Source organism: Phyllopteryx taeniolatus, chromosome 8 (assembly GCF_024500385.1).
Source record: "Phyllopteryx taeniolatus isolate TA_2022b chromosome 8, UOR_Ptae_1.2, whole genome shotgun sequence".
In the NCBI taxonomy this organism is placed as follows: domain Eukaryota; kingdom Metazoa; phylum Chordata; class Actinopteri; order Syngnathiformes; family Syngnathidae; genus Phyllopteryx; species Phyllopteryx taeniolatus.
Genome location: NC_084509.1, coordinates 12845510 through 12864851, shown reverse-complemented (window position 1 = coordinate 12864851; position 19342 = coordinate 12845510). Strand labels below are relative to the sequence as shown.

Here is a 19342-nt window from a genome sequence, read left to right as displayed (position 1 = left end):
GCAAGAATTGAATCCCTTTAGCAAAAAAACAGCTCTAAAAATCATCCATCCATCCATTTTCTGAGCCGCTTCTCCTCACTAGGGTCGCGGGCGTGCTGGAGCCTATCCCAGCTGTCATCGGGCAGGAGGCGGGGTACACCCTGAACTGGTTGCCAGCCAATCGCAGGGCACATACAAACAAACAACCATTCGCACTCACAGTCACACCTACGGGCAATTTAGTCTCCAATTAATGCATGTTTTTTGGGATGTGGAGAAAACCCACACAGGCACGGGGAGAACATGCAAACTCCACACAGGCTGGGCCGGGGATTGAAACTGCGTCCTCAGAACTGTGAGGCTGACGCTCTAACCAGTCGCCCATTAAATTTTAATCCACATTACTGTATATGACTAGACAATATACAGATGCACTACAATAAAGTATATTTAATAAAGCTCAGTTCAGTACATTGAAAAAAAGTAACTCATACATTATACAGATTATATTAAACAGTTTTCACACAGCCAGTTCTACCTAATTTCTATATTTAAAAATGTTTTTGTTTCTTCTATCATTTCTTGAGATGCTGAATTTCGTTATCTGCAAACTATAATCAACATTACAAAATAAAAATAAAAAAATCATGAAATACAGTTGGTGCGGCACGGTGGCCGACTGGTTAGAGCGTCAGCCTCACAGTTCTGAGGTGCGGGGTTCAATCCCCGTCCCCGCCTGTGTGGAGTTTGCATGTTCTCCCCGTGCCTGTGTGGGTTTTCTCCGGGCACTCCGGTTTCTTCCCACATCCCAAAAAAAACATGCATTAATTGGAGACTCTAAATTGCCCGTAGGCATGACCCTCCTGCCCGATGACAGCTGGGTTAGGCTCCAGCACGCCCGCAACCCTAGTGAGGAGAAGCGGCTCAGAAAATGGATGGATGGACTTCAGTTGGTGTGAAAAGTATGTATAACATGAATTTCACTACGGAAATAACAAACGTTTTCCATGAATTCTAATTCATTGTTTCATAAGGTTGTGATGTCTATTATGACGTAAGGGGAAAAGGTTGTGTACTGTACAGTCTTAAAATGTTAGTTAATATAAATACAGTAACTTTGAAATTGTAACCCCAAAAAGCAGTCAATTACTAAAATAGTAAATAAAACTGATAAAATAATTTATATTGATACATCAGTTAAGTACATCACTATTTTATGAATTTAGTTGTATAACGTTTTATTAAATATACTGTATTCTTTTAATTAATAATTGGTTGGAAGAACTGAGATTGGCTTGAGACCAGTCCAGGGTGTACCCCACCCACCTCTTGCCCCACGTTAGGTGGGATAGGCTCCAGTTTACTAGTTGGTTGAGCTGGTGGCTGTTTGGGAACAATCACATGGTATTACTACCTCAATTTGGGATGCGTTTCACTTTAAATGGCAAATTAAGGATTAATTGGATACTTGTTTAAAATGATTTTTAAAAGCATCAAATTTTTCATGTTTATACCATAAAAAGACATTTAAGGCCAAAAAGCCAAGAGACTGCAAATGTTGGGAGGCAATCCTGACCAATTTTATTATTTCTAAAAGTGATTTTACTTACAAGATAACCATTGTCATGTCATCACAAAGGCATCATACAGGTACAAAAGTCAATTTCTCCAAGGGCAAGGTGCACGTAAACAAGGGATGTGTTTGCTTGTGTGAGTAAGCTGAAATCATGAATACACTTGAACCTGCAGTAAGAAAGGCACCTATACTTACATTTCCTCGTAAAGAAATCTGACCACATATCCTTTCAAACATAATGATGCCCATAAATGATGGTCAAACTACAATAATGCACAATGTGATGAGTTGACATGAGAAAACATTGATGGCAAAGTCTGAAAAAGGACAAAAAGTGAATTTAATTGCTTGTTTCGATGAGTTCTTCACTCACACAGGCAGGCAGATACACACGAAACGGTCATAAAAATTCATATGCATTCAGAAATTAACAAGCACCCCAACTGTCAATGTGACACTGCCATAAATAATGAACATGAAGTTTCCATATGGGGTGCAAGGAGCCTCATTTGGACGACAGCTTTCAACAGATAATAAAAAAAAAAAAAACATGTTTGTTTTCATACATCTTGATTAAGAATCAACCCTCTAAAAACCCAATAACTTAGACACAGTTCTAATAGTAAACATCCCGTCCTCCTGGACTCAGGAGCCCGGTCATGTGGAGCTGGGACTGCTTTGCTAGGTAAGATGGCGGCGTGACGGCGCGCAGCTTCTCGTGATCGTCATCCAATCATGTTTATTGGATTTTAGGTTTGGCACCACCCGGGGTCATGTCGGGTGGGGGGGCACCGCCGTGGGCCAGTCTTCGTACGCTGTGGGAGAGAAATAAGAAGGTGGCTTTGGAATCTGGATGATTGAGCAGTGGATTTTAACAAAGTGGATTTAGAAATTCAACTAAAAGTAGGGATGCACCAATACCAGTATCAGTCCCGATGTCTTTATTCATACTTAGACTACACAAATGGAGAAAAAAAGAGGTGGTAAACCGTAGAAGAACACAAAGGAGACGTCAGACGCCTACAGTATGTTACGGAGCTACAAAACATTGGGGAAGGCAAGTCAAGGTTTATTGTATTAATCATATTTTTTCATAATATTTTTGTATTATTTTGTAATATTTTCTGTCAAATATTTTTGCTTTTATACTTAGGCTATGTTCACACTGCAGGTCAATTCTGATTTTGTTTGCCCAATCTGATTTTTTTCATGACAATGGGAACAGTACAATTGCGATTTTTTTCATATCCGACCCAGACGTCTTTCATATGTGGATACAGCAGTGTCATTAGGCCTATTTTAAGGGGGGCGTCAGCCTGTGTGGATATACAGTGGGTATGGAAAGTATTCAGATCCCCTTAAATTTTGCACTCTTTTATATTGCTAAAATCATTTAAGTTCATTTTCTTTCCACATTAATGTACACACAGCACCCCAACCATATTGACGGAATTATTGAAAGTTTTGCAGATTTCCTAAAAAAGAAAAACTGAAATATCACATAGCCATTAGTATTCAGACCCTTTGCTGTGACGCTCATATATTTAACTCGGGTGCTGTCCATTTCTTCTGATCATCCTTGAGATGGTTCTGTGTTTGATTATACTGATTGGACTTGATTAGGAAAGCCACACACCTGTCTATATAAGACCTTACGGCTCACAGTGCATGTCAGAACAAATGAGAATCATGAGGTCAAAAGGAACTGCATGAAGAGCTCAGAGACAGAATTGTGGCAAAGCACAGATCTGGCCAAGGTTACAAAAAACATTTCAGCTGCACTTAAGGGTCCTAAGAGCAGAGTGGCCTTCATAATCCTTAAATGGAAGACGTTTGAAACGACCAGAACACTTCCTAGACCTGGCCGTCCGCCCAAACTGAGCAATCAGTGGAGAAGAGCCTTGGTGAGAGAGGTAAATAAGGACCCAAAGAGCACTGTGGCTGAGCTCCAAAGATGCAGTCGGGAGATGGGAGAAAGTTCTAGAAAGTCAACCATCAGTGCAGCCCCTCCACCAGTCGGGGCTTTATGGCAGAGTGGCCCGACGGAAGCCTCTCCTCAGTGCAAGACATGAAAGCTCACAGGGAGTTTGCTAAAAAAAACACCTGAAGGACTCCAAGATGGTGAGAAATAAGATTATCTGGTCTGATGAGACCAAGATAGAACTTTTTGGCCTTAATTCTAAGCGGTATGTGTGGAAAAAACCAGGCACTGCTCATCACCTGTCCAATACAGTCCCAACAGTGAAGCATGGTGGTGGCAGCATCATGCTGTGGGGGTGTTTTTCAGCTGCACGGACAGGGAGACTGGTTGCGATCGAAGGAAAGATGAATGCGGCCAAGTAAAGGGATATCCTGGACGAAAACCTTCTCCAGAGCGCTCAGGACCTCAGACTGGGCCAAAGGTGCACCTTCCAACAAGACAATGATCGTAAGCACACAGCTAAAATAACGAAGGAGTGGGTTCAGAACAACTCCGTGACTGTTTTTGAATGGCCCAGCCAGAGCCCTGACGTAAACCCAATTGAGCATCTCTGGAAATACCTGAAAATGGCTTCCCACCAAAGTTCACCATCCAGGCTGACAGAACTGGAGAGGATCTGCAAGAAGGAATGGCAGAGAATCCCCAAATCCAGGTGTGAAAAACTGCATAATTCCCAAAAAGACTCATGGCTGTATTACCTCAAAAGTGTGCTTCGACTAAATACTGAGCAAAGGGTCTGAATACTAACGGTTGTGTGATATTTCAGTTTTCTCTTTTTGTAATAAATCTGCAAAAATTTCAACAATTCTGTTTTTTTCTGTCGATATGGCGTGTTGTGTGTAAATTAATGAGGGAAAAAAATGATTTTGGCAAATGGCTGCAATATAACAAAGTGAAAAATTTAAGGGGGTCTGAATACTTTCCGTACCCACTGTAAATTGGATATGTATCTGATGCAAGTGCAGTATGTATACGCTGGTCGCACTCATCTGACCTACTTTATACGTCATCAAAAGGCGACAAACATAACAATTGTTAAACAAAACAGACACACAAAGAAAGCAATGGCGGACTAAAGACCAGAAAACTGTCAGTGGCGAAAAGACGATGCTTTACAACTGATAAATATAAGAAAATGTTGGCGCCGGTTGCACAAAATCGTTGAAATTGCCACAAATGTTTCAGAACAGACGTACACGCGGGGCCATATTTACTTCTGTCAACACACGGCACCTCATGTTTGCACGCGTGCACAATACGACGTCTGGTTTTGTACACATGCGTGTCACTTCACGGACACATTCCTGTTCATAGTAGAAGTCACATTTGTTATTGTAATGTGAACGACTACATAAAAATATCTGATTTAACAAAAAAATCTGCCCTGCAGTGTGAATGTAGACCAATATCTTTGCTTTTCATTCTAAAAATGTTCAAATATTAATCTAATATTTTTGTATATTTCCAAGTACTAAGCAGGTCCTACCCTGCTTAGTACTTGGATGGGAGACTGCCTTGGAAGACCAGGTGTTGTAATCTTTACCCGCAAGCCTAGTAAGGATTAGCGGTACGGAAAATGGATTGTTGTTTGTAATATTTTTCAATTTTCGATCTTATCTATTTTTTTAGACTTTTGTCTCATATTTTGTATTTTTTTTCCCCCAAACATTTTTTACGTATTTGTCATAAAAAAAGTATTTCTTCTAATATTTGTGTATTTTTGGCAAATACTCATATTATATTTATTATTAATATTAATTTGTTATATTTTCTGTATTGTATTTCTGTAAAATATTTTTGTATTTTTGTTCTATTGTCTAGCATTTTTATTTGTATTTGTTTATAATATTTGTGTACCTTTGTGAAACATTTTTGTATTGACAAATATTTTCAGTATTTTTGCCAAATATTTTTTAGTTTTTGTTTTTATTTTACATTTCCTATTTGTTTCTTTTTTCATCATACATTTTGTCTGATATCTTTTATTGTTATTTAAAAGTAACATTTTTCTTCCTGAAATTTGAGGAGTTTTGACATAACATTCTCTCTCTCTCTCTCTGTCTGTCTCTCTATCGATCGCTGTACTCACAAGTCCTTTAAGTTGTCAATGTGGGCCTGGATCCTTCCAATAATGTTGTCCACCTGCTCCTGAGGCACATTTAATAAAAACATGTTGCCGTTAATATGCAAATGAAGGGCAGGACAGTGATCGTAATAATGTAAAAGGGTTTACCTGATGCCGTCGGTAGAAAAGTGGCAAAGAAAAGAGAGCGATCACACCTGTGCAGAGGAAAAGAAGCCCAAAAAGTGCTTAAAAAAGGCAACGCGAAATGTTGGTATTTCCAGAAGTGTTGTGGTACCTATGATGAGGAGCGTGAGGCCATTGCACAGATCTCCCAGGTATGTAACAAGATATATCAGGACCAGCAACTATAAAACAAGGTGATAAACACTTTGGCTTTCATCACTGAGTCATCCATTTTGAAAGCAGTCATACAGTTGTGGTCATAAGTTTACATTCCCTGGCAGAATTTGTAAGATGTGTACCATTCTTCCAGAAAATGAGTGATCAGGCAAAACACATTTTTAAATATATATTTTTAATTGGGCGACTGGTTAGAGCGTCAGCCTCACAGTTCTGAGGACCAGGGTTCAATCCCCGGCCCCGCCTGTGTGGAGTTTGCATGTTCTCCCCATGCCTGCGTGGGTTTTCTCCGGGCACTCCGGTTTCCTCCCACATCCCGAAAACATGCATGAATTGGAGACTCTAAATTGCCGATAGGTGTGAATGTGAGTCCGAATGGTTGTTTGTTTGTATGCGCCCTGCGATTGACTGGCTACCAGTTCAGGGTGTACCCCGCCTCCTGCCCGAAGATAGCTGGGATAGCTGCACGCTCGCGACCCTAGTGGGGAGAAGCGGCTCAGAAAATGGATGGATGGATATTTTTAATTGGATTTACAGTAAATTAAACAAATGCATTTAAGAATAGTACAATCATTAAAGAAACCATAGCAATAAAGAAAATAGCTCTTAATACTGTGTATTGCTCCCTTTCGCATCAATGACGGCTTGCAGTCTTTTGTGATACTTGTGGTGAGGCACTTTATTTTCTCAGGTGGAAAAACCTGTCCATTCTTCTTAGCAAAAAGCTTCCAGGTCCTGTAAATTCTTGGGTTGTCCTACATGAACAGCACATCTGAGATCTACCCAGACTGGCTCAATGATATGGAGGAGCTTGTGATGGCCACAACAGACTCTTCACTTTTTCCTGCTGCTGTCATGTAGAATGGACTTGGCCTTGTGCTTAGGATCATTGTCATGCTGGGAAGTCCAAGTGCGTCCCATGCACAGCTTCCAGGCTGATGAATACAAATTGTGCTCCAATATTTTCTGCTAACATGCTGCAATCATCTTGTCATCAATTCTGATAATATTTCTTGTGCCACTGTACCTCACACCCCAACAAAACATCAGATATCCACGTCTATATTTCATAGTAGGGGTGGTGTACTTTTCGTCATAAGCCTTGTTGACTCCTCTCCAAACAGCGTTAATGGTTGTGACCATAAAGTTAAATTTTGGTCTTGTCACGCAAAATTATTTTGTATTGGCCCAAAGTTCGAGATAGTGGTACACTGCAATTATTATGCCTTCCTCCATTTCCCCCTTGCCATTTAAAGTACAAGTCTGCCAAAATAGCATTCAGAAATCACTCCGCGAGCCCCTTTGGAGGAGCTTTCTGACGTCACCGCGTTGCCGCTCCAGAATAGAACATTTTTCTACTCGAGGATGAGACGCTGAGCGTCAGATGCCCTCTGCATTGACTCAACGCGGTTTGTCGCTTCAGAACGCGCCGCTGTCTCCTCCGCACATTCACAATGAAAGTTTTTTTTCTTTACATCCCGAACAAGCTTCATGGCAATTGTGGCTGTAATCTTTGTTGGTCTAACCAATTATGGCTTCCTATCAACACAAACACTATATTTTCAGATTAGATTATGCACACTACTGATTAGCATTTTCAAATTTTTAGTTATTTTATATCTTTTTCCAGATTTCTAAAGTTCGACAAGTTTTGACAGTTCTTTTGCTTTCCCCATGGCTCAGTATCCAGCAAAGTCAGTGCAGTCCTGCATTAGTCCTCTCCAGAGTTTAGAAACTCAATGACAATTTATACACAGACACCAATACTAATAACAAAAAAAATCCAAGGATATGTTAACTTTTAATCGGGAGCATTTGGGTGATTTCAGTTGTCATTATGATTTGAAAAGGCCACACGCACTTCTGTAACAACAAATTGCTTCACTTGACTTCTATTCCTGAAAGAAAACTTCCACATGATCAGTCATATCCAAAATATTGCCAATATTTTACAAATTCTGGAAGGGTATGTAAACCTATGAGCACAATGTGATTTCCATCTTGACCGGGACTTTTACCAAAATTTTGCACTAATTCTACGGGGAAAATTTTCACCTAGGGTGTACTCACTTTTGTTGCCAGTGGTTTAGACATTAATAGCCTTGTGTTGAGTTATTTTGAGGGAACATTAAATTTACACTGATATACAAGTAGTACACCGACTACTTTAAAATGTAGCAAAGAGTCAATTCTTCAGTGTTATCAAATGAAAACATAAAATATTACAAAAAGGGGGAGAAAATGGATTGATGGGCTATATTGTTATGAATGTCACTATAGGTTGCCGGCATCGATAGATGAACACAGATATATTTGTAATTAATAAATAAGAATTTTCCTACAAATTAAGAAAAACTGGATAATTTCCCGTTGCACGCTTGATAATCACTCACTGCACCCTCATTGGGAATCACTAGTTTAGAGGACGCACTAATGAGAGAAACTGCTATTACATTTTGGTGAGGATCTGAATAAAGGTGCGGATACAGGAATTTCATGGTTCGAGTCACTATATCGTCAAAGTGAACAATCTACAACGTGCATAAGATAAACTGGAAGCACCTGTGTTTTTGTAATGTGTCCTATCAAAATCTAAAAGAGGTTCCAGTGAGATCATCTTGCCACAGGAGTAGCGGCATCAATGGTGTCAGTGTCTCCCTTTATAGTCTACAGTCAGTGTACCTCAATATGGGACATGACGGTCTCGGACGAAGGACTCCATCTTATCCCTTTCCATCTACATATACCCACTCCTCATCCTGCTGCTGCGTTTCATGTCACATTCCAGCCAGGTCAGGGTTGACTCTGGAAGGTCCTCCGGTGAAGGCTCACTTAGCTCTCACTCAATCACTATGCACTGCTAATGTCCTGCAGCCTTCTCTATGTATAAACAAATGCCGTTAATAGCATGAGTGGTCAATATAAAGGTAGCAGATGAGTAAAGAGAGATTCACAACTCAAGACTAGAAATACATGGTGGAGTAATCACTCGTTTATCACGGGTGACCGCTACCATACATATAAAAACGTTCTATACAGTTAAATACCTTTTAAACTCAATCATACAGTGATACACAGTAATACTGTACACTATCTACATTTCATTCCTTGTAATGTGTTTTAATGCTAGGAAGTGTTTTATTTACAACAATAAAATTACAGCATACACTCAAAATCCCACAATATGGCGAATTATGTACAATATGAATATTAAAAAAAATCCGCAATGCACTGAATCTACAATAGATGAACCGCAGTATAGCAAGGGAACACTGTATTATGTAATCATCCATGCGGGTGTGGTTCCATTCTGCCACAAATGGTAAAGAGAGAAAATAATAATTATAAAGACTTAAGAAACAAATGGACAAGAGTCCATCATTTGTATAACTTCTAGGTCCGGCTAGAAATGCATGGTGGCAGACAAGACATCTTTTGCGTTTTCTATTATAGTCCATGACGGAGCTTAACTAAAACGGGACTCAGTAAAGCGCAGAACTCCACCAAAGTTGAAGAGTTAAGTGATTTGCATGTTAGGAGGCCATTTACTGGTTTACATCAGACTTTACCATTTTTTATTCTTGGGCAGGGGGTGCAGTTTAGAACACAAAGTCCTAAAATAATAAATCATAATAATAATATGAATATTATTACAGTTTCTGTCACTCGCTTTGGTACATTAGATCAGAAATTAAATTCAAAACTACTGGTTCAATCTTCACATCATTGTCTCAGTTGTGCACTTCGAAAATGCAGTTTCTGATTTCTCCGAACAACTTTCAAATGCTTTGGCACGTCCATGCAAATGATTATGTAAACCTTCCTCCTGTTTCCAACATTAACAAATGCTGATGTCATGTTGACTAAAATGTATTCTAGTGGGACTCTGTTGAATTCCCACAACCCTCCACACACACAGCATTCAGGAATTAGTTCATCACATAGGTCTTTACATGAAAAATGGTTGAACAAATTGTCAAAATATGTCAAGCATATTTCTATACATGTCCACTACTTTCCATTAGACTTTTTCAACCAATTTTCTGAAATAGTTGGTTGCAAGAGAAGATATTCTTTGTGACGTGGATGACAATTTGTTGCCCAAAAGCCAGGAACGTCAGTTGCAGGAAGACTGTTGTCCCTAAGAAGACTGTACTTCTGTTCAAATTTCTACTTTTCTTACTTCTTTTGTGTTTTTGTTATACAGTGGGCGGCACGGTGGACGACTGGTTAGAGCGTCAGCCTCACAGTTCTGAGGACCCGGGTTCAATCCCCGGCCCCGCCTGTGTGGAGTTTGCATGTTCTCCCCGTGTCTGCGTGGGTTTTCTCCGGGTACTCCGGTTTCCTCCCAATCCCAAAAACATGCATGAATTGGAGACTCTAAATTGCCCGTAGGCACGACTGTGAGTGCGAATGGTTGTTTGTTCCTATGTGCCCTGCGATTGGCTGGCAACCAGTTCAGGGTGTACCCCGCCTCCTGCCCGATAACAGCTGGGATAGGCTCCAGCACGCCCGCGACCCGAGTGAGGAGAAGCGGCTCAGAAAATGGATGGATGGATGAAATGACATGCTCTGTCAACAAATTACAGTACAAACAGTAAAAGCATAAATGTGAATCTTGTCCAGTCTCTTGCAATCAATCTACATACTACATACACTAATGTGCAACTTAGAATTTAGAATAATTGTCATACAACACCAATTCCAATGAAGTTGGAACGTTGTTTTAAACATAAATTAAAACAGAATAGAATGATTTGCAAATCATGTTCAACCTATATTTAATTGAATACACTACAAAGACAAGATATTTAATATTCAAACTGATACACTTTATTGTTTTAGCAAATAATCATTAACTTAGAATTTTATGGCTGCAAGACATTTCAAAAAGCTGGGACAGGGTCATGTTTACCACTGTGTTACATCACCTTTTCTTTTAACAACATTCAAAAAACGTTTGGGAACTGAGGACACTAATTGTTGAAGATTTGTAGGTGGAATTCTTTCCCATTCTTGCTTGATGTACAGCTTAAGCTGTTCAACAGTCCGGGGTCTCCGTTATCGTAGTTTACGCTTCATAATGCGCCACACATTTTCAATGGGAGACAGGTCTGGTCTGCAGGCAGGCCAGTCTCGTACCCGCACTGTTTTACTACGAAGCCACGCTGTTGTAACGTGGAATGTGGTTTGGCATTGTCTTGCTGAATAAGCAAGGGCGTCCATGAAAAAGACGTTGCTTGGATGGCAGCATTTCTCCAAAACCTGTATGTACCTTTCAGCATTAATGTTGCCTTCACAGATGTGTAAATTACCCAGGCCATTGGCACTAACACAGCCCCATACCATCACAGATGCTGGCTTGTGAACTTTGCGTCCATAACCGTCCAGATGGTTCTTTTCCTCTTTGGCCCGGAGGACACGACGTCCACAATTTCCCAAAACAATTTGAGATGTGTAGTCGTCGGACAACACAGAACACTTTTCCACTTTGTATCAGTCCATTTTAGATGAGCTTGGGCCCAGAGAAGCCGGCAGCGTTTCTGGGTGTTGTTAATAAATGGCTTTTGCTTTGCATAGTAGAGTTTCAAGTTGCACTTACGAATGTAGCGCCGAACTGTATTTATTGACATTGTTTTCTGAAATGTTCCTGAGCCCATGTGGTGATATCCTTTACACATTGATGTCGGTTTTTGATGCAGTGCCGCCTGAGGGATCGAAGGTCACAGGCATTAAATGTTGGTTCTCGGCCGTGCCACTTACATGCAGTGATTTCTCCAGATTTTCTGAAACTTTTGATGATATTATGGACCGTAGATGATGAAATCCCTAAATTCCTTGCAATTGTACGTTGAGGAACATTGTCCTTAAACTGTGTGGAGTTTGCATGTTCTCCCCGTGCCTGCGTGGGTTTTCTCCGGGCACTCCGGTTTCCTCCCACATCCCAAAAACATGCATTAATTGGAGACTCTAAAATTGCCCGTAGGTGTGACTGTGAGTGCGAATGGTTGTTTGTTTGTATGTGCCCTGCGATTGGCTGGCAATCAGTTCAGGGTGTACCCCGCCTCCTGCCCGATGATAGCTGGGATAGGCTCCAGCACGCCCGCGACCCTAGTGAGGAGAAGCGGCTCAGAAAATGGATGGATGGATGGATGATTATTTGCTAAAAACAATAAAGTTTATCAGTTTGAACATTAGATATCCTGTCTTTGTAGTGTATTCAATTAAATATAGGTTTAACATGATTTGCAAATCATTGTATTCTGTTTTTATTTACGTTTAACACAACGTTCCAACTTTATTGGAATTGGGGTTGTAAAAATTGAAGCCGCAGTTACATAAGAACATCCCTCCAGAGTACAGCGGACCCCGCGTCCAGCCCGATCCCCCATGAATAGTGAAAAGCCGTGTATAATTGATGCCCATTAGAATTGTATTGAGAAAAAGTAAATAAATAAATAACTTTCTTGACTAAGCAAGGATAAACCAGCTACAAGTTTTTGGGATGAGCTCCACCGGAGAGGGGGAAAAATACGATTAAAAATAAAATTGGATTTTGTTTTTAATTAAAAAAAAATAATAATAATAAAGGCGGCACGGTGGACGACTGGTTAGAGCGTCAGCCTCACAGTTCTGAGGTGTGGGGTTCGATCCCCGGCCCCGCCTGTGTGGAGTTTGCATGTTCTCCCCGTGCCTGCGTGGGTTTTCTCCGGGCACTCCGGTTTTCTCCCACATCCCCAAAAACATGCATTAATTGGAGACTCTAAATTGCCCGTAGGTGTGACTGTGAGTGCAAATGGTTGTTTGTTTGTATGTGCCCTGCGATTGGCTGGCAACCAGTTCAGGGTGTACCCCGCCTCCTGCCCGATGATAGCTGGGATAGGCTCCAGCACGCCCGTGACCCTAGTGAGGAGAAGCGGCTCAGAAAATGGATGGATGGAATAATAATTTTAAAAAAAATCCAGAAATAGGTGAATTCCCAGGTGCCCAATCGCGAGTATGCAGGGGTCCACTGTATACTGTTATAGTGACACCATGACTAAGCAATTCCACTATCGTATCTGTACACAGAGACAAAAAAGACCACATTCTGATGGTATTGACATGTTCAATGACAGACATTTACTTTTGAGAGAAGAACTAATGCACTCACTGTTTTGCAAATGCCGAGGATGATTTGATAATTGGACCAAAGCAATTGAGGAAAAACAAATTAATTGGTCACCTAGCCTTGGCATTATAAAATGTACAGTATTTTTGTGTGTGTTTATCTTTTTGCTTTGCTCCTAAAAAAGACAACAAAATACAAATATACTGATATCACAGTGAATATGTGATGAGGGGTGACAGTTGCCGGCAGTGACGTTGGCCACATTTATTAGCTTGATACCAGGCCTGGAGCGAGCATAATGAGAAGGACACTGCTATCAAAGCGAGTGACGTGGAGGAAGTTAGGATGGATGGCGTGCGAAATGAAAGAATGAAAGCGACGCACCAAAAATTAATGACATGGAGGGGAGGTTTTGAAGGCCACGGACAGACACATACGCATAGGCTGGCCATTAGATCGGTGTTTTTTCTCACCTTGAGGGACTCCAAGAGGTTGCTGACAAAGAAGAGTCTTTTCAGACTGTCCACAGCATACAGAGTCATGACAATGACTTTCTGCATGTACAACTCAGTCTGTTCCCCACTAAAACTGATGTCCATGTCCAAGTATGACCTGACACACAAATTTAAAAAATAAGGGTTATTAGAAACTGACATCATTTTCTATTTTTCTATCCAGTATATAGTTTTCTCAAAGGGGGTGCCATTTAAGCGAGGACCACCACTTGAAAATTTGAACTTGAACAAATGAAATCCATTTACATTATTTCATATGGAAATGGGAACGTCAAAGAATAGATTATGTTCAACTGCTGAGGTTCTATCTTAAAAAATACAGTTGTGCCTTGACTAACAAGTTTCATTCGTTCCTTGACAACACTCGTGACTCAAAACACATCTCTATTGGAGTTTGCATGTTCTCCCCGTGCCTGTGTGGGTTTTCTCCGGGTACTCCGGTTTCCTCCCACATCCCAAAAACACGCATGGTAGGTCTAAATTGCTCTTAGGTGTGAATGTGAGTACGAATGGTTATTTGTTTATGTGTGCCCTGCGATTGGCTGGCGACCAGTTCAGGGTGTACCCCGCCTCAACGCCCGAAGATAGCTGGGATAGGCTCCGGCTCGCCCGCAACCCTAGTAAGGATAAGCGGTAAAGAAAATGGACGGATGGATGGAATTGACAAAAAGCTTGAAGCAAGCACGTGGCTTCTTTTTTGAACAATTGTTAACAATATGTTGCTTGCTGTTAAGTTTACTTTACTTTACTTATTTACCACTTGTAACAAAAATGTTTGCTCACAAATCAAAGACAAAATAATTGTCCGAGCGACAGCTCATATTTAAATAAATAAATTCATAAGTAGGGTCTCTCGTAAGTCGAGGTATCACATATTTTATAGGGATGCACGATAACTGCTTTTTCTACCGATACCGATAACTTACTGCTTATCCAAACCGATACAGATATTACTTTTTTAATGGTTTATATCATGGGTCGACCAATGTCCAGACCAAAGACTTTCAAAATGATAGAAGGGTAGACCCACTACTTACAGTATGTATATTGTACATAATTGCGTTTTGTATTATTAGTACAATGAGATGCCATGTATAAATGTACCTTGTTATTTTGCAATCAATACTTAGATATTCAAATAATACACAGGTTAAAATATGCATGTTTTTATTTTAAACAATGTAAAAACGTGTGGTTATTCATTGTTTATGTTTATTTAAAGTAATTTGAATGTGTGGCTGGGCAAAGACTGCAAGGGGCAGGGTGGGGTGGGGTGGTGTTGGTGCTGCCAGACGCGCTTTCATTAGTGGATGCACACTTGTGCTGGCCCTGTTGAACAAAGGAGGGCCACTGTGTGTTTTGATATTGATTACATTTATACATTATCAAATGTATTGTCCAGTGAGCGAATGTTGGAAAGAAAGATAGATAAGAGTCAAAATATCCATGACTGTCATGAGCCAATGTAACAGCAGCCGTTTGGCTGGCCGCTAGCGAGGAGCACGCTGCCGAATGAGACGGCTCAGTATCAGTCCACTTTATTTTATTTTATTTTTTAAATATATCGGACCTAGCGGTGTAACGGTACCTGAAAGAAAAGAGCTTACTTGAAGGGGTGTTCGCCAACACCCCAGTTGAGCGTATGGAGGATTTTGTAGTAGATGCGCACTGACATGGTAAAGCACACGATGGTGAGAGACGCTGTGGACACCACAGTGATGATGCTGAGCTGGAACAGGCACAGTAGGCCCACCACTAGGCCCGTCAGCACAATTCCCGTTCGCTCCGTGTCCTTCCAGTAGATCAGGTCCATGACTGTAAGACAGGGGTGTCAAACTCAAACTCCCGGTGGGCTAAAATTAAAAATTAAATATCTCAGCAGACAGCTAATCTCAAAATAAAGGCAGTCAAAAAGCAAAGGGTGCCAAGAAATGGCAATGATTTTCAAAGTGTGGCATGTTAGTGGTATGAGGGCTCCCTCTATCGGCATGCAAACGAATCACTGGGTAAGTCCAGTTCAGTTGTATTTTAAAGTTCAACACGTTCACATTTAATCTTTAAGAACAGTTTTGGTAAACATTTTATTGAACTTTTATGTACAAAATCTAATTGAATCATTGAATTATTCAACTTCAGTTTTTGTTTTTAAGATTTTCAGGAATAAAACCATTTTTGATGAACACTTTTGTCTAATAATTTTGTTATATTTTTGTATTTGTTTGTCATATTTCATGCATTTTCCATTTAATATTTTTACATTTATTTTGTTAAACACTTCTGTATTTCTTTCAATAATTATTTTTTATTTTGCATGACAAACTATTGTTCTACAATTTGTATTAATGTTGAATATTTTTGTATTAGTATCATTTTTTCTGTATTTTTGTCAAATATTTTTGTAATTTGGGTTTGCATATTAGTTTTTATTTTTCTCCACTTGCATTTTTCAAAATATTTTGAATAAAATCTTTTTTGTTTTTTTAAATCTAAAATATATGTATTTGTATATGTATATACTATTATTTTAACCTGAGTGTGCAATGACAAAGATTGTGATCAATAATATTATTTTATAATTTTGATTTTGGTCTGTTTTCCTTTTTCCCCTAATATGTTATGTTTTTTTTCCTAGATATTTAATATTTTGAGCATTATTGCCATGGCTTTCATTAGACCGACCTACCTACCTTCAAAACAGTTTAATAATCAGTATTTTGGTAATTATTACTCTCTAAGATTTAGTATGTCTCTCCTAATATTTTTCTTTTATGTCCGTACTGTTCTATACTCCCCCTAATATTTGTGTGTTTAATTATAATATTTTGAGCATTATTGCTATGGCTCTCGCTAGATTTATCCATTTGCCTAGCTACGTACTGTATCTACCTACTTGGTGTAAAAGGTTTGAGAAACACTGGATTAGAGGGAGATCAATGAGCTCTGAGATGGTGGGGAGGGGCAAGAAGGTGTGAGTAACAGTAGGGGGGAGACCTGAGGAAGAACAGAGTGCTTTTCAGCCTCCAACATGAGAAGCCAACGCAGCGAAGAGGACACATAGGGATCCAGGCACAGGCTAAATTTAGCCCTCGGATGACAGAGCGAAGCAAGCGGTGGATGGGGAATTTAAATGCAGCCGTTGCACGGCACCTGCTGCCAGGCGTCAGCAACATTTTCTACACCTGCTTGGTTTCCCCTCTCTTCGTCACCCAGCAACAGCTGCCCGAGAGACTGAAGATGGCGTCTGTACAGTCACGGCGTAATAGAATTATGAAACACACTATGTAATTCTGTCACAAAGGTTTTTCTATATCATTCAGTAAGTTGTGGTTGTAGTTTATATCATGCAGGTGTTTTTACTATTTTGGTTACCTAACTGAGCTAGACAAAGAAGGACAAAATATATATAACATATAAATATATTGTTAAATTAACACTTTTGACTGTGTTCATCAAAACTGAGCATTATCATAAAGGCACAATTTTTCATGCAGCTCTTTTACTCCTGTATGCTCTTCCACTTAAGGCAGAAGGCACAATTACTGCATTTACTTGTTGCCATTCATACAACATAATGAGTCAAGGCTTCCTATGAGTATTTCAGCTTTGTGTTCAACTAAACTTTACAAATTTCACAGTGAGTAAGTCAATTTGTCAATACATTTTTAAAATGTAAAATATGTGCCTTGGGGCGACACGGTATACGACCGGTTTGCACATCCGCCTCGCAGTTCTGTGGTGCCGGGTTCAAATCTGGCCTTCCTGTGTGGAGTTTGTATGTTCTCCCCGTGCCTGTGTGGGTTTTCACTGGGTACTCCGATTTCCTCCAACATTCCAAAAACATGCATGGCAGGTTAATTGAAGACTCCACATTACACCCGTGAGTGTGAATGGTTGTTTGTTTATAGGTGCCCTCTGCCCTGAGATTGCCTGGTGACCAGCTCTCAGTATATGAAGATCCAGCATTTGTTTTTGTCTCTTCCACAGATGGGATCTCAGATTTTTACAATGTAGTGACGGTGAAAAGTATCCAAGAAGGGTTCTGGTAGACCTCAGGTTAACACTCACACTCATTGTGATTCAAGTTTCTTCCATGACGACCTGTCAATTAGGACTGGCCAAGTGTGAATTACGTCATCGCGTTTAAAAAAGGGCATACCAAAATTATGCTTAGAAATAGTAAACTACAAACCAAACCAAATGAAGAGTCTATGCATTCAAAACTTTGGAAATTATGAGATTAAGTTGTGCATTCTATTTATCTTAAATTGTTTCAAGGCACAATGAATAAACAATCGATTCTACAATATTGACACAACAATTCGATCAATTAATCAATTATGATCAGCCATCGTCTTGGAACAACAGGCCAAACCAGGGTTTACCGATCAGAGCAGTACCACAGCTAACCAAATGAAACTGTACTACCTCAAGTAAAAGCAAATTAATCAGGGTACATAAATACTGATAATCAGGCCAAATTTGAACATCATTCCACTCTTCCAGTCAAAGGTAAGCCAAGGCTTGACTGCCAGATAGCTTTAAAAGATTATCGTGAGGGATTATCCTCTGGTGAAGGATCTGCTAAGAATTATTTTTTTCCTCTCCAATCTGCTCGGAAAAACGATCGGAGCCGACAATCGTAAATGTTAAAAACCTGTTCAATTTCACAATAAAAAATCCGAGCCAAAGTTTCCGTGACAGTGACATGACATGGAACGATTTGCTATTGAGTAAGCTTGCACTGTTGCCAGACAAAAATAGTTGTGTTGAGTGTTTTTATAACGTGTCTCACAAGCCATTCATCACAATAAAAAAAGGAAAATAATTTATCACTACAATGTGGTTACCAGAAAAGCTAACAATCACCCTAACTTACTAGTTCTTATTTGTATTTTCAGACGGTATGGATAACCTGTGGCACAATGCTGTATCTCACAGGTCAGTCTTGGTACTGCGCTCGGCAATACATCTGGTTTGGGGGAGGGCACCGACGACTGTCAGTGGAGATATTGTGTGTTGTATACTGTGTTGGTCATCTTGAGTACACCACCCACTTTAGGTGAAGTAAGAACACACATGCTGATTTTTTCCTAGTTATGTGTTGGGTCTTTGGCATTTTAAAAATCACTTACAATGTCAAGAGGCAGTATGTGTGTAGCCCACTTCAGTCATAACTCATTTAAGGCTGTGATCAGCGGCATTCACCAGTGTACGAATTTAGAAACCTCTGAGTGGCAAAAAAGGTTACAAATCAAGAAACTGGAAGACCACGCTAAACACAATACCGCCACTACTGGCTAATTCTATTTTACTGACTGCCGATCTGTCAAATTAAGACTAATGTAGGAGAATGAATGGTAAACTGCATCACAACCTCCAAACATGCCTGTAGTAGAAGCAGCTGTCTTCTGATAAATGGTCACAAAATTCTTCACACAATTTCTCCCGCCAGATATTCACTTGCACAAACTCGACAATGCTAAGAAAGAAGATTTTCAGCAAAGTTCTCTCACCTTTGCTGGCCATTTTGGCTGCCGTTTTGCCTCGCTACCCTCTCTGTTCCGCGGTGATCCCCACAACCCCCCTGAGCTGTTTTTGGCCAGGCCCTGCTCGTTGAGCAGCCCCCAGCTCTGACAGCCCAAAATAATCTTTCCTGCAGCACAACCCACTCCCACTTCTCCAATGAAGGGGTTTTTACTCAAAGACATCAGTCAAGACTACAGTAATGCAAATTGTTTGGTCAAACAAAACTTTT

At 40.1% G+C, this 19342-nt stretch overlaps 1 protein-coding gene across 5 annotated transcripts in view; it reads right to left on the bottom strand.

Moving 5' to 3' along the window:
• Nucleotides 1-1535: 1535 nt before the first annotated feature.
• rtn2a (reticulon 2a) overlaps nucleotides 1536-19342 on the bottom strand; it is a 32085-nt gene continuing 14278 nt past the window's right edge. For 4 of the 5 annotated variants that reach the window (XM_061781754.1, XM_061781755.1, XM_061781756.1 and 1 more), the window contains 6 exons: nucleotides 15195-15402; nucleotides 13546-13684; nucleotides 5897-5966; nucleotides 5770-5816; nucleotides 5626-5684; nucleotides 1536-2370 (listed from right to left, as the gene is read on the bottom strand). In XM_061781754.1, coding sequence (XP_061637738.1) covers nucleotides 2295-2370; nucleotides 5626-5684; nucleotides 5770-5816; nucleotides 5897-5966; nucleotides 13546-13684; nucleotides 15195-15402 — 599 coding nt within the window. In that variant the 3' untranslated portion in view covers nucleotides 1536-2294. Of the gene's footprint in view, nucleotides 2371-5625; nucleotides 5685-5769; nucleotides 5817-5896; nucleotides 5967-13545; nucleotides 13685-15194; nucleotides 15403-19100; nucleotides 19260-19342 lie in introns of those variants that run through there. The other variant, XM_061781758.1, reaches the window with a different exon arrangement.